At 35.2% G+C, this 16,440-nt stretch overlaps 1 protein-coding gene across 1 annotated transcript; it reads right to left on the bottom strand.

Moving 5' to 3' along the window:
* Positions 1–213: 213 nt before the first annotated feature.
* On the bottom strand, positions 214–3,823 carry LOC104216826 (probable serine/threonine-protein kinase PBL21). The gene is made up of 5 exons (XM_009766957.2): positions 3,448–3,823; positions 3,011–3,195; positions 2,593–2,782; positions 1,551–1,942; positions 214–1,061 (listed from the first exon to the last, which is right to left on the bottom strand). The coding sequence occupies exons 1-5, from the start codon at positions 3,545–3,547 to the stop codon at positions 804–806; spliced, it is 1,125 nt and encodes a 374-aa protein (XP_009765259.1). The 5' UTR covers positions 3,548–3,823; the 3' UTR covers positions 214–803.
* Between the last annotated feature and the right edge of the window lie 12,617 nt (positions 3,824–16,440).

A 16,440-nucleotide genomic window follows, 5' to 3' on the forward strand; every position in this document is an offset into this window, starting at 1 on the left:
CATAAATAATGGGAAACAATGACTCATTCTTGACAAAGGTTGGCTTAGGTTGCAGCAAAAGTACAAGAGAAAGAGCAGTCTGCATTTTTCTTGCAACTCAATTTGAGTCAAAGGAAACATCATCTGAAACATCAAAAAGTTCTTTTGTTTATACTGTTTCTTGACCACTCAATGACTTAGTATATGTCTGCAGGATAAAATTAGTCTATACAATTTCCAGTCTGCAAATGAAACTGTATTCCAAGACATAAATATTACATATTGATATACCATCCTAAATGGCATTATCACGTATATATTTGCGCAACGAAACTTTATAATGCTTATACATAAACAAAGATTAGAAGAAATGAAACCTTCCTCAGCCCACACCAACCAAACAGAAGAAAAAGAAAAGACTAGAGAAGCGTAAAAGAACGTCTCTAGATTATGTCGATTAACCTACCTATAGCAAATCCAACAATTACTACACTAAAATGGTTAGACATATATTAACCTTCGCTCGCTCAGAACAAATCCTAACAACAGTACTTTGTTAACATTCTGTGCATCATCTTCTTTACATTTCATCATAATCAGTGGAAGTGCAATGCGTGCGAGATATCTTCTTACCTCATACTCCTCAAAAGCCAAAAGGATTGACTGTCATCTTTTACTGTCTCCTCCTCTCCTCTAATATGACATCCAATCAAAGGTGCACCTCCACACGTTGTCAGCGGCCATGAACTTTAGGAATTTGATGTGAACAAGCTTTAACATGTGGCAGATCTGTTTCCCGAAAGTTTGCTTTCTTGAATTGATGTTTAAATCTCCTTGGGATGATATGTTTGCTTTCCGCTATGTGAACCGCCTCCTTGTGAATCGGAGCTTTCTGCTTGTGAGACAAGATAGTCAAGTGCGACAACAATATCACTGATGATTGGGCGAAAATTGGCTTGCTCTTGAATACACATTGCAGTAATTGCAACTGCATGGTGCAAAGAGCGAACAGAGAACTGACCATACAACAAAGGGTCAACCATATGAACAAACTTCCTCCGGTCCTTTAGGAAGGGACGAGACTGCAACCAACCGAAGAATTTCTCAGATCAAGTATCCTAGTTGGAGCACGTAAAAATGAAAACACACTCATATTTGCTTCCAGTATACATGATAAAAGTTTTTAGGGGAGGGTTGTGGGCAAGCTCAAAAAGAATGAGATCCAATATGTAACCTATCTTAAAAATTGTCAACAAACATTTCGAGTAAGATCTAAAGTTTCATCAACATGTTATCATTTCAGTGGAAATGATGGCGAAATTCTTTAAGCAGATATAACCCAAAACTGCCTACTTTGCTTAAATTCTTATGAGATTACCCCAAACTCCAAGTAGACTTGAATTCAGACTGGAATCAGGTTGTGTTCCAATCTCTACTGAGAAGCTCACCATGTAAATTTTTGGAAGATAAGTAACCAAATTGATTTGTAAAATGTGCAACTGCTTAGTTCAAGTACATGAAATTAGTTGATGAATAAAAATAAGCAGGCACATTAGATAATATAAACTCACCCAAACGACAAGGTTCTGTTCTCCTGTCTTTCTAGAGCTATCATAAGCTTTTCGGCCTGTTATTAGCTCCAACAGCACAACACCTAAGCTATAGATGTCTGATTTCAGAGTCAATTTTCCACTCATGGCATACTCGGGCGCACAGTATCCATAGGTTCCCATCACTCGCGTCGAAACATGAGTGTTTTCACCAACAGGTCCCAACTTTGCAAGTCCAAAATCTGACAGTTTTGGATTGAAATCATTGTCCAACAATATGTTTGAAGATTTCAAATCACGGTAAATGACAGGCGGATTTGCTTCACAATGAAGATACTCAAGTCCATGAGCTGCACCAGCAGCAATCTTAAGTCTTGTGCTCCAACTCAGTGGCTTCTTTCCGGGTTCCAAATCTACAATATCGATAGTAACATACTGTTCAGAGTGCAGCACCGTTAAGCAAGATAACGTAATACTTGGTTACAAGGAAATTAGTAGTATATAACATTTATCTGTTACTCATAACAGCATACTAATACAAGCACACAGATACAACATGAGCTTGTTTGGTAGTTTCAGCTACAGCTACCAATGAAAACAATCCAGAAGCTATAGGCAAAGTAATCCGAATTTCACAATTGACATCTTCTGAGAGCAAAAGCTAATGTCTTGTAAGATAACCGTAGAAGTACTAGGATTAAGTTGAAAATATGACATTCTTTTTAAAATGTCATTTGCCATGAGGATCAAGAAGGGGAGCCATGGTGTAACTGGTAAAGTTGTTGTCATGTGACCAAGAGGTCATGGGTTGAAGCCTATGGAAACAACCTCTTGCAGAAATGCAAGGTAAGGCGGCGTACAATAGACCCTTGTGGTCCGCCCCTTCCGCGGACCCCGCACATAGCGGGAGCTTAGTGCACTGGGCTGCCCTTATTTCCCATGAGGATCAAGATTTGTGATTCAACACCTTTGATGTAAACAACTTGGCTCACATAACTCAGGTAAATAAAGCAGAATACTAAACATTTCAAAAGATAATATTTGTGGAAAGAAATTAAATTACCAAAAAGATGATTCTCCAGGCTACCCATTGGCATGAACTCATAAACCAAGAGCCTCTGGTCTCCATCAGTGCAGTATCCAATTAAGTTGACAAGATTTTTGTGATGTAGTAAACTCAACATCAGGACCTCCACTATAAACTCCTGGTTTCCTTGTAGCCCGTCAAGATTAAGTTGTTTGATTGCAACAATCTGTTCACAAGATCAAAACAACAAGAACAATTGGCGGTCATCTTCTACCGGAGAAGATAGTCAAAAGATAAGGACATAGTATTCAAATTTCTATCTATGTAAAACATGTTCCTCCCTTATTTTCTTTCAGATAACACAGAGAGATAATAAACGCTTTCAAACAAATAGAAAGTTAGCAACACATATGAAGATCAAAAGCCAATGTGTTTGCGAAAGTAGAAAACTTGCCAAGCCTGATTCTAGACGGCCCTTGTACACACTTCCAAAACCGCCTTCGCCAATAAGATTAGTTTCCCTGAAATTCTGAGTTGCTAATGCAAGTTCTTTGAACGTGAAACTGCGCGCCACATTGCCCTTCTGGTTATTGCTTTCCCCACCTTTCCCTCTTAAAGAACCTCCTTTTCTACCTTTCCCTAAACATCAACAAAACTCACAATTCAACAAAACTAAAAAAGAACCACATGATCAAATTCCACAACTCCCAAATGCAACTCTAATATTAACAACATAAACTGAAAATAACCCTTATCCACTGCAAACATAAAAAAATGACAGATTTTTAACATATACAAACCACATTGTGTGATAGCAACAAAATACAGAAATAATATTACAACAGTAATTCCCACATTGTATAACAAAAAAGGAAAATAAGCAGCAAAAACCTGAAGATTTAATGGATCTTGAAGCCATGTCATCATCATAATCTCTGACATCTTTACGATTAAAACTCATGCAAGAAAAGCAAACCATTCTTTTCTTCATAGGCTTTTTGGGCCAATTACTCACACAAAAAATGCAGATTTTTTAAAAGAAACAAAACCCCACCTCAAATTTCAGCTACAATGAACATAACAGTTAAAGAAAAACACAAATTGTAATTGAAAAAAGAGAAGATTTTGGAGCTCAGAAGAGAGAGGAACAAAGAGGGTTAATTCCTTCTTGTCTAGAAAAGTCGAAACCTAACACTAAGAAAGAAAAAAAAAAAGATGAAAAAAATTAGAAAAAGATTGAAGCTTTCACATTCATAGATCTGCAAATACAATAAAGACAACCAAACAAATATAAATAAAGTAAGAAAAATGGGACAAAAATATTATTAACAATTACATTGAACCAAAAATGGGTCCTAAATATTTGGTAGTATCTTCTATACCCATATGAACAAAAGAAGTAAAAAGTAAGTCCAAAATACCAAAAAAGATCCCAAATTTTTATTAATTATAATAATTTGCCAAAATTAAACCAAGCTTAAAACTAACATTGAACCAAAAATCGGTCATAAACATCTGTCATTTTCTAGAACTATATGAATAAATAAAGTAAAATATCATAAAAATCTCAAGAAATTCCTAAATTCGGCAAAAAAATTCCAGCTCCTCATTCAGCGCCAGCTTTAGCGGTGACCATTTTTCACCACCCACCCACGAAAAAAAACACATCAAAAAGAAATAATCTTTTTTTAATGTGGGCCTTTTTGGATATGAATTGAATTTGAAGGGGGGAAATTTTTAAAAGTAAAAGATGGGGAAGTGGGCATTAAAGCTCACTCTTTGATTATAGTTGCAGGTCGCTCTCAATGGCTAACTTGCATTTAAACGTTTGGGTGAGGGAAGGACGTGAAATGACTCATTTGACCTTCTCGTTTGGTCCATTTTATCCCCAGTTACCGACAACAGTTGCGACAAACTGATTTGTTTCGGACTTTTTTCGATTTAACAGATGAATATATTTTGTTTATTGATACAGGGGTACTACTACTACTAATAATAATATATACAGAGGCGGACCCAGGATTTGAAAGATGGATCCAGATAGGATCGAAACAAGAAAGAAACGGGAGGGTTTCTGAGTGTTTCAAACGGGGCTAAGATTGGGCATTGGGCAGATCTTAGTGGATCCAGAGATGGATCAGATATCTTGAGAGAGATATAGGGTCGAAATAAGAAAGAAACGGGAGGGTTTCTGAGTGTTTCAAACGGGGGCTAAGATTGGGCATTGGGCAGATCTTAGTGTGGCATAAGAGCGACTTGTTTTCTTTGCCAAAGTGGGGATGTGATCGGATTGTGATCATAGTCAGATTCCTTTTATTATACTGTAAATAATATAAAGGTTGGGATTTTCCCGTATTTGATTGTCTTTTTGCAATTGCTGTCAAAGTCGTCTAAGTAAAAGCTTGCTGAAAATTTAGCAAGGTGTTGGACAGGCTGAAGGCCAAGTTAAGGAGCGGAACTTGGCTGCCGCGCGGGGTGCGATTTTTGTAGACGAAAAACGGCCCCGTGACAACTGGGGGCACCATTGTATGCTAATCACTAGCGATTAAAAAAGAATATATATATAGAGAGAGAGAGAGAGAGAAATAAATTTCTTCGCAAAATGGGTGTTATGGGAAGAGAAGGAATAAAATTAATTAAGTTGACTATTGTATATTAGTACTAACTATAAATAAAATTAAAAAAGTAATTTGTTATTAAATATAAATTATATTGTATCCAAAGAACTAAAATATTAATAAAGTTGACTATTATATATTAGTACTAATTTATAATTGAATTCAAAAAAAAAAAAGATAAAAGTAAAAGATAAAGCAATTTGCTATTGAATATAAATTACATTGTACTCACAGAATAAAAATAAAAAGGAGGAGAAAAAAATTGAGGGGGTGTTTCGAACCTATGTCCCCAAAAAGTTGGGAATTTAAGGGCCCAAAACAACCACTTCTTTCATCCATTTCTTTGTTTTAGGGAGCACATTTAAAATATTTAAGGGGTTTCATATATATGTACAGATACAACAACAACAACAACAACAACAACAACAACAACAACAACAACGACCCAGTATAATCCCACAGGTGGGGTATGGGGAGGGTAATATGTACGCAGACCTTACCCCTACCCCGAAGGATAGAGAGGTTGTTTCCAAGAGACCCTCGGCTCAAAAAAGCAATAGGATATATATTATATATATATATATATACAGAATTTTTGTTGAGGCTAACGGAATCACGTGACCCCTAAACTCACCACGTAGATCCGCCCCTGAATATATAATAATATGGCACCTAGAGGTGTAATATAGTCGTCAATGTAGTAATAGTTGAGTACGATGAGGTCTTAGATTTAAATTTTATAGAAGATTAGAAAATTATTTTCATCCGTTTAAGTCATAATAGGCAGAGTTACTCGATATGTATAATTAATCAAAGGTAAATACACGATAATTAAATGTTATAAGAAAACAAAATAAGAATACTCGAGAAACGCGTTAGCGCCGTTATAGATTCTGCAGGGAATTTTGGTCCTAACATTTAGGTGGGACCATTCTTAATTGTTAATTCAATTAGGATATTGCCTTTAATAATTGGTAGAGATCTTGTGATATGTTGGACTTAAGAGATGAATTTCGATGGGGGCAAAGTATTTATCAACAATAAATAAAAAATGATAAGTTAAAAAAAAATATTTGCAAAATGATTTTGAAAAATCTTTCTTTTAACGAAAAATCGAGTAGAAAATGAACCGAGTCAGAAAAAGTTGGTTGTGCCATGTCTTAGCAATGTAGCATGGAACATCATAGGTAACGTTACAAATATAATTCTTTAATAGAAAAATATGTTGATTACATAATTAAATAAATAAAATATATTCTTTATAACAATTAAATTTTTAAATGTGGATCACACTATTATACAAAGTTTTTGAATATATATAGCTCTTCAGTTCGAATCTTTCCATTAATGGAATAAAAATGACACACTTTTTTGTTCCACTTTAAATGAGATTTATAAGAAAATCATTACCTTTTTCACTTGAAGTGGAGTTTCATTGTGCCATACTACCATAACTATGGAAGATATGGCATAACACTAAGTAGCTATTTTTTAGGGTTGTTATTTAGAAATAGTCCTAAAGTTAATATTTTTATGATAAAATAAGTACCGGCTAATCTCTAAAATAATTGTCCTAAAAATGGCTATTTGTGTACTTCCCCTGGATATGGCCCCCTATCGATTCAACAAAATTTTATCATCAAATCGAAGAACAATTACCAAAATATGGGGAGGCCATATATTTGATGAGTGCTAAAAAAGGAATTTTTACATTTCTATGTCATATAGTAAACTATATTACCTTCATTCTTAACTTTTAATATAATTACCTTTTTTTATATACCTAATTATCATTTATGTACCATTTTAGGATTTTAATGGTATTAATTAGTCTGCTAATTTTACTCAACAGTATATTCTTACTCCCCCAAGTTTGTCTCTCCAAATCCCCATGATTTTCTCTTCAATCATCCATAATTTCCTCTTCTAAAACCAGCGAAAATTTGTAACCCCTCCACCTTTGACAACCATTAAAAAGCTTTGAAACTTTGAATTCGAATTTGGGTTTTCAAAAGACATTGTTTGTTTGGATTTGATGTTGTTGCAAAGAATTGAGAATTCTCTCCATGTCTCTCCCTATCTCTCAATCCCAAATTTCAGTAATATAAGAGGAAAGGAAAATAGAGCAGCAATTCCACCATTGACAGTCATTAAAAAGCTTTGAAGCTTTGAATTCGAATTTGGGTTTTCAAAAATCATTATTTGTTTGGATTGGGTGTTGTTGAAAATAATTTAAAATATGGTTTGGAATTTATATCTCAATTTTGAGGGGTTTTGGTGAAGATTAGACTTTGTATTGACTGAATTTCAGATTGAAACTCGAAGAACTCGAAGAACTCGAAGAACACGAAGAAGAAGAAGAAGAAGAAGAAGAAGAAGAAGAAGAAGAAGAAGAAGAAGAAGAAGAAGAAGAAGAAGAAGAAGACATGACATACATTATATTGCAAAAATTGTAGAAAAAATGTATTCTGTTATTTATTTATTTTTGAGCTTTGTGCTTTTGTGTTAAAAGTTTTGATGGGAGCTTGTTATTTCACTTCGCCTGTTTTGGAGTTAACTTGTGCAGAGGAGAAGATGTTTTTTAAGTTATATATATTGCTATACCTTTAAATTCAAGAAAATATGGTTGTATTGTATTTAAAGAGGCATGAATTTGTAGAATAAGTTGAATGTGAGGAATGAGTCAAATAAGACTCACAGTGGCTTGTTTTCGGGGATACAGAATTGAGGAATTGAAATTAGGTTGTGCTTCATCTATTGATCAAGTTGCTATAGTCAGAAGCCAGACACATGACCATTTATTTAGTTGCTTGATGATTGTAAAGTAAAGTGAGGCACATGACCAATTTTCTAGTTGTTTGTGGATTTGTAAAATTACGTGAGTTAACTGCGGATGCACAAAATATTTTCTTGACTTTGCAGAAATGAGCATGAGGTGCGGATGCACAATTTACCTATGCCAACATTTAACTATGGTGTATATCAGTATGGATTTTTACAATACCTACAAAATTTCTACATTTTACAATAAAACTACATATTATTTGAAAAATTAATATGAAAATACAGAATTTCAATGTTTCTACAAATTATCTACAAAATTTTTACAAACTATTCATAACAGAATTTATTTTATTTTCATGCATGTTCGTCTGGAACACTAAAGTTACTTGATATGCCAACATCTCCCATAATAGGGGAATACAACTTATCTACAATATTTTTTACAACTTTCACACATTATTTTTATCCAGTTAAATACAACTACAATAACATAAAACTTACATACAAATTTTATACAAAATTTATACAATATGTCTTTTGTATATTTTGTATCTGATTTATACATAGTAAAAACAAATTTCATACAACTAATTATATATTATACAACTTATCTACAATTTTCGTATATTATTTCTACTAAGTTATATACAACTACAATATAATACCACTTAAATACAATTTTTATACAATTTTGTTAACTTTCATACAATAGGTAAATGAATAAAAGAAAAATAAATAAACAACAGTCTACAATTTTTCTACAATTTCTGCAATATAATGTATGTCATGTCTTCTTCTTCGAGTTTCAATTTGAAATTCAGCCAAAACCAAGTTTAATCTTCACCAAAACCCCTCAAAATTGAAATATAAACTCCAAACCATATTCTCAATTATTTTCAACAACACTCAATCCAAACAAATAATGATTTTTGAAAACCCAAATTTGAATTCAAAGCTTCAAAGCTTTTAAATGGCTGTCAATGGTGGAATTACTGCTCTCTTTTCCTTTGCTTTGTATTACTGAAATTTGGGATTGAGAGATAGAGAGAGACGTAGAGAAAATTCTCAATTCTTTGTAACAACATCCAATCCAAACAAACAAATGTCTTTTGAAAACCCAAATTCGAATTCAAATTTCAAATCTTTTTAATGACTGTCAATGGTGCAGATTTTCGCTGGTTTAAAAGAGGAAATTGTGGGGTGTGGTTTAATATGTGAGTGAGATAGTTGTAAAATATCTGAAAGAATATTTAATTCCCCGATATTAGCGCCCCTAAATAAGGAAGCCTACAGCTACAATGATTCCTTGTTTAATAAATTGTCTATATTTTGTAGAAATACTATTAGCATGGCGGGTAATATACAAACTATGAACATATTTGGTAATATAGTTTTCTATATGGTACAGGAACGAAAATTTCCCGCTAAAAAATCATTTTCCATTGATTGCCAATGCTTGAGGTTGGCCCAAAAATAACTTGGGAAACTTACACGAATGTCCCAAATAAATCTCAACTTACCAACCTCTAGCCATTAGTCATAAACTTACTAAAACTAGTCAACAAAAATTAAAAACCAAATAATAGGGTTCTTTCTCTCAAAAAATCACATACAAAAATCGCCTTCCATATTTTTAAGCGTGATTAGCAACACTAGATACAAGACGGAAAGAAAATTTCATGGATGAGGTAGCAAATAAGGTGATGAAATACAAAAATATATACAATATTCCAAAAATCTAAACAAAAAAGGAACTTTTTCAATGGGTATAGTTGAAATTCATTGAAAATATATAGATAAGTCAATATACAAAATTTGAGGAAGATTGGAGGTGATTTGGACTGGTTTTGTATTAAAATTCATAATTAAATCGAGTTTAAAAAAGTCTTCTGCGACACATGTATCAAACATGTATCACGCATGTATCTCACACACAGGTATACATGGATATACATGTGATACATAATTGATACAAATATGATACATATGATACACAAATGATACACAACGTGATACACATATCATTTTTTCATGTTCAGTTTTTACTTCGAATTTTCAATTCAAACCACCTCAAAACTTCACCAAATCATCCCAAAACAGAAATTCAAGCTCCTTAAGTTGTCCCCAATCTATTCTAATAGCACCCACTCAAAACAAAGCAAAAATTTGATATTTTTTTGCTACAAATCGCTAATTTGGCTAATATTAGTAATATTTTATGAATTGGCCAATTTTTGTAATGAACTACTTATAAATGGACGGTAATTTCCCATATAAATTTAGTTTGGATCTTTGAACCAATAAGAGCAAAAGATCGAGCTAATTGGCCCAAATACTTATTATTTTGCAGCACAATCTCCTTTAAGTAAGGGCCCATTTGGGAATGTTGGAAAACAGGAAGGCGTATCAATCCACACTGTATTGCGTATTGACAATATAGCCTTTTTTCACTATATAGCCTTTTTTTAAGGCTGTTCTCTAAATTCTGTCTTATTTGCAACAACAACCACAATACACCCAGTGTAATCACATAAGTGGAGTCTAGGGAGGGATTGAAAAAAAAAAGAACTTAATGGATCGAATTTGAACTCCGGGTAACTGGATCGCCCCGGCGGGGTCACTCTGACGCAGAGGGGCAACAAGGAGCGCTAGCCGGAACTGGACAATGGGTGGGTGTCCAGCAAACATTCCTTAGCTAAGAAGGATTCATTCACCGCAGCTTAATTGAGTGATTCCTTCTTTCTTCCAACTTTGAAAGTACCGATAGATAGGTTCTGTGACATGGACGCCCAGCCCAACTCGGTCGGTCGGTTGGCCCACCTAATAGATGATGAGATTCTCGATCGATTTGATCGAATAATCGCAGACCTTACCTTTATATTGTAAAAGATAAAAATGCTATTTTCCATAGACGCAGTTTTATTTTGTCTTAATAGAATTGGTCAATTGGACGGATCTTTCATTCTGCAGACAAATTTAGTCCACTAGATTAACGGGAGACAAAATTGAAATACTAGCCTCAAAAAGGCCATTTGTCGGAATGCCTCAATAAGCTAGTAGTCCTTTTTTGTATGTTAGGAAACAATTGATTTTTATTTAATATTTACATTAAATTAATAGATTCTTATAAGACGTCTCTTATATGTAAGTTATCACTTAATCATAATTAAATGATATGTAATATCTTCACAATGTAATTTATGCCCCAAATAGGAGTTAAATTTACTTGGTTTAGCGCAAATAGGGGCATAGATAAGTGCTTTCATGTCTCCAAACGGAACTAAACGGAAGAGATAGATAGACTATTGTGTTTTTGTCCTAATAGTTCTTCACCTTGTGAGCAGAGGCGGAGCTAGAAGCCCGAGCCGAATCTAGCAATTTTTGTTCAAATAATATATTTGTATTAAAAAGTTCATTGTATTATTTGTGTTAAAAAGTTCATTAAATATGTACAAATACTAATTTTATAATACAATTATTAATATTTGAAATCGTTATTTGAAAATTAAGAATCCATAATATTGAAATCCTAGCTCCATATATGTTGGGCTGAGTGGAATTTCTCCCAATAGTCGAGACTTGAGGGAAATTAACTTTTTGTGCAATCAAAGGATAGTATCCACTTTTGAGAGAGTGAAGTGATCTAAGGAGGAAAAAGTTACTACAATATTTATTTTATTCCTACAAGTTAGCACAAAGTTAGTAGGAATTTGCAACTTTGTGTGCAATTGAAGTACCCTTGTATTGCATTATATACCTTTTGTTCTTTGACTTCTTTCCTTCACAAAACTATATTGTTCAAATCATCAGCCATTCCTCGTGGTCTTCCTTAACTTTGTTGACATATTTCTTGTAATTTTCTTTTGTCATATACAATTATGCATTATAAAAATCCGATGTATGTTACATTAAGAAATATGCTTTTATTTAATTAGAACCAAGCTTCTTGTCAACTACTATAACTTACTGAGTGGAAAAAATAGTTTCTAATTTGACTTTTAAATATGTACAATAACAATAATAACTACGTCTCAGTCCCAAATAGGTTGAGGGTCAATGATATAAATCCTCATTATTTTCATTTAACTTAACTCATAACATCATGTTTACCCTTAAAAACGAATAACAATTGAATTTATATGTGGTTTTAAGGATATGTAATTTAATTCAATACAAGTAATTAGTGGCGTTAGATTAAGCAAGTGAAAGATGTAATAAATGGCCAAATTAATGATAAGAGTGATCCCGGGCTCGGTTAATGGCTCAATGAAGAACCTGCCTTCGATCCCGAGCTTGCACTTATGAAGAACTTATGAACAAAAATAAGAACTTTAAATAGAGAATGGAGATAAATTGCCTTGGTATACGTGTTACAATGTGTCCCGTGAATAATAAGTTTTTTTCTTTATATAGTAGGGGAGTTTCACCCTAAGTACAATTTTAAGAAAGATAAAAATCATATGTTTCACCAATCACTAATTTTCTGCCATACAAGACGAGATTCACGACGTGATATCCAGTTGGGCACGGATATCATGGCCCTTTGTTAGTCGTGTGCAGCTGTTTGGTTATGTTCTCCGAAGTCTTGAGGCTCAAACCGGACCCGGGGGACGTAGTCCCGGTGCTCCCTATGCTCCCAAGGGCAGGCGTTCTGCTCGAGCCCCGATATGAGGAGCTCCTCGCTTTGACTCTGATTCCTTACGGTTACGTTCCTGCTCCATTTGTCTCACTGGGAAACTGGGGTGTTCAGAGGGCACGGTTTTACCCGTATACAGATAATCCCTTTGTTTCTTAGAGAGTAGGTTTACCGAAACGATGAGAAACGACATATGCTTTTCCGATTCCTTCTTCAATACGTCGTAATAGAAATGACAAAGAAGTCAAAACGTCTCGTCAGTCGTGTTGTTCTGACTTGAAACACGTGTCAGCCATCGGCAAGTTACCTCTGAATGCGAAGCGACACGAAATTTCTATAAAAGCTTCCATCCTTCGTTCTTTTTTCACCTTTTGACGAAGCTTCTACCTTCGAGTTTTCAAGATATGATCAACATTCTTCAAATTTTCATATCTTTACCCCAGTTCTTCAAGATTTCTCAGTAATTTTAAGGTTTTTGTTCTTCATCTTCAAAACCCATTTTTCCACGACTTTGCATTCTTTCCTCAAATTTTCAGACACTCCCCTAGATGACTGTGATGACCCAAAAGGTCATCACTTGTTTTTTAAAGTAAATTATGTATTCCGAGGCTTTAAAAACCTCTTTCAGCATCACCTCGATTCGAACGCGTAGCCGTAAAGCTATTATGTAAAAATCTGTGAAAAATATTGAAATTTTAACTTAAAATGCATTTAAGTTGACTTCGGTCAACATTTTGAGTAAACGGACCCGGACCCGTGATTTGACTGTCCCAGACGGTCCATGATTTGACTTTTTCAACTTACGTATTTTTCTAAGACCCATGAACAGATGATCGAATAATATGACATATGGAGAATCAAGAACATAAGCATCTCTAGCATTTCTATGAATAATCATTTATGGAAATTGTGCATTTTCTCGTTTCGTTTGTATTGTATGGATCATGCCAAAAGGAAAGAAGGGATAGCCTTAATATACCTGAGCAGATTCTCTAGACAATCCCTCTAACCTACGTCAATTGCAGCAAAAACATAACGGCAGATCGAAGTAGGGGAGAATCCGTATGATATTTTTGAGAAATATTGCACCGTATTCCCTTAGAACCGCAAAATCCCATTGCTATTATGCTAAATAGTTTTGTATGAATTTATTTTTATTGAAGAACTCGCATTACATGTATATACATGTTCTTGCTGAAGCAAACTCACGTTACTTCATCTCACTATGGAAAAGAGTCAAAATGAATCTTGTTTTTGAATTCCATCCGTACTTAGCAAACCAATCTATACCATTTCATATTGTGGGAAAAACCTTTAAGATCATGGTTTGTGGTCCCAATTTCTTTGGGATGACTTAGCCACCAAAATCCCTTAAATTTTGCCACCTAATTATATGATGTAAGAGTTACACTTTGGCTTTGATGAAGACTCATTTTGCTGCCACGTTGGTTAATGTAACATCCACCCTAATAATTATCCACCAATATCTTGATTAACTTGTTAAGCTCCCACTAACCAATAATTAATCAATTATCCACATAATTAAAAATTATCTTAAATTATTTATAATACTACTCACTTTTAACACACTTCATACACCTTACTATCATGGTCATATGGTACCTTGTATGACACTAGTCCATAAATATATGGTATTAACGCTCGGCCCGTATTTTATCCTAACATGCCAAATTTGGACGAAAATTTATTTTCTTTGACTTGCTTCCCCTCTTACCTTCACGAATTTACTCATCACTTGTTTGAAATAACGTAATCCTTATAATATCCAAATAACTTTTCCTTGGACTAATGTCAATTACCTTACGACAAATTCAACGTACAATACTACATGGTACAACATCATCGTAATTTAATACTATGAAGCATAACATCATCGTAATATAATACTGCAAGGCGTAATATCATCGTAATATAATACTACAGGACATAATATTGATGTAATACTAATATTGCGGGGCGTAACAGTTCCTACCATCCCGGAGGATGCCCGAGTTTTTTATGCTCCCGTGGGAGTAGCAAGCTACCTCCGATGCTTGTGACGGAGAAGGACCAGACAAAGATGAATGAGGTGGACGTGCCATGACTTTTCAATGAGGCGCAACATGCGCTAAATTGGGTAAGTCATCATTATGCTCCTTTGAACTTTTACTTAGGTTTTGATATTTCTCTTGTTTTTTCACCCTTTTGCAAGCCGAGTACATCATCAGGAGAACTTCCTTCAATACTGGGCTGAGGTTAACCAGCTCGAGCTTGAGGTTAAGAAGCTTGCCCAGAAAAAGGGATATGTACAAATATCACAACGAGCAGCAAGAAGGGGCCATTATGAACCTTCAGGCCAAGATGGACGGGGCCCAGAAAGAGGAAACGAATCTTAGGTGGGAGCATGCCGACTTGGTCGAAAAGGTAAAGGTTTTCGAAGTTAGAAACGAGGAATTAGTCGAAGTGGCTAACAACCAAACTTCGTAAGTCCAACAAAAGATCGACTAGATTAAACAGCTCCAAATAGAGATGGATGAGGTCCAAGCCATGGCCGACGGGTGGAAAAACAAGATGGGTATGTTGGCTCGGAGAAGGAAACCGCATAGGCGAAGCTTTCTTCGGTAGAAGTTCAACTTCGGGTGGCGAAGGAGAAGGCTAATACACGGGCTCAGCAAAATGAGGACCTCCCAGCGTGACTGGGCTCGGCCATCACTGAACAGGATTCCCTTAGTAAGGAGCTCGAAATAACAAGGTCCAGGTTGGAAGCAACCTCGACTGATGCTGACGAGATGGTGGCTCAATACAAGGTCAATGTTGAAGCAGTCGAGGCTCGCTTGAAGACTACTGTAGAGTACGTAAGGCGGCTATCCCGAAGCGAGACCCTCGAAGAAATCCATGCCCGAGGCTTCGACCTATTTGTCGAGATCAAGGAGGCAAAAAGACTTGAGGTTGAGGCCAATAAGCTAGTTGAACCCCGATATGAAGAGGGCTCCAAAGAATCCGAAGGCCCCAACGGTTCTGGTGACGAGTCGGGTCTAGTGAAGATCAGGCATAGATTCCTTAGGATTTTTTTGTTTTTGTATCATGTACATATATTTTGTTGAGGCTGTTTTTGTTGGGCCTTTGTAAAGATATTCCGGAATATATAAAAAATTTCCCTTTTGGCAATTTTCAAGTTTATTATCTTAGCATCTTTTTACAAAACCAAATATTTCTAATGCCTTAGCACAGAATCAAACGTAGTAATAAATTATTTTTCAGGGTTCCGAACAAAACCTGTCCTAGATGCAATTTTTGCTCGAAAACTTGTGAAAACTCGGAGTTGCCTTTTACAAAGGGCAACCTTTGAGCAAGTTTAGAATTTTGTTGAAGGCCTTATGTTTTGATTACGGGTTTTGGACGTCTCCGAAGCATTTTTAGGGTGGTCGTAGCCTTTTAGGTTTAGGCACTGCCTAATAGGCTTTGTGCCTCCGGGTTTCGATAACCCGAGCTGCCTGTACTAATTTCAGATAATATTCCCCGGATGGGGTAGCCCTTTTGGTTCGGATAGGGGTAGCCCTTGGGCTCGATAGTCCCCGGGTAGGGATAGCCCTTAGGCTCGATACTTTTAAGAAGCAAAAGCATGTATTACCAAGGCACAAACATTCTTTTATTTATGTGTGTAATGTATAAGATTGTATGTGTGTAAAAGCTTGTATTATGGCTAAGGTGGCCTACGCGGGCATAGTTCACTTGACCGTTTGGCCCTTACAATAAATCCTAACCACCGAGCCTAGACTGTTCAAGCACAAAGCTTCCTTCCTTGTTGAAAATTTTGACCCGATGGTGATGGCCTCCATTATTCAA

The sequence above is a fragment of the Nicotiana sylvestris genome, chromosome 4 (assembly GCF_000393655.2).
Source record: "Nicotiana sylvestris chromosome 4, ASM39365v2, whole genome shotgun sequence".
In the NCBI taxonomy this organism is placed as follows: Eukaryota; Viridiplantae; Streptophyta; class Magnoliopsida; order Solanales; family Solanaceae; genus Nicotiana; species Nicotiana sylvestris.

Coding starts and splice junctions, on each gene's coding strand:
- LOC104216826 (XM_009766957.2), bottom strand. CDS start 3,547: ATGAAGAAAAGAATGGTTTGCTTTTCTTGCATGAGTTTTAATCGTAAA. Junction 3,196..3,447: donor AAGATCCATTAAATCTTCAG/GTTTTTGCTGCT, acceptor GTTGATGTTTAG/GGAAAGGTAGAAAAGGAGGT. Junction 2,783..3,010: donor GCCGTCTAGAATCAGGCTTG/GCAAGTTTTCTA, acceptor TCTTGTGAACAG/ATTGTTGCAATCAAACAACT.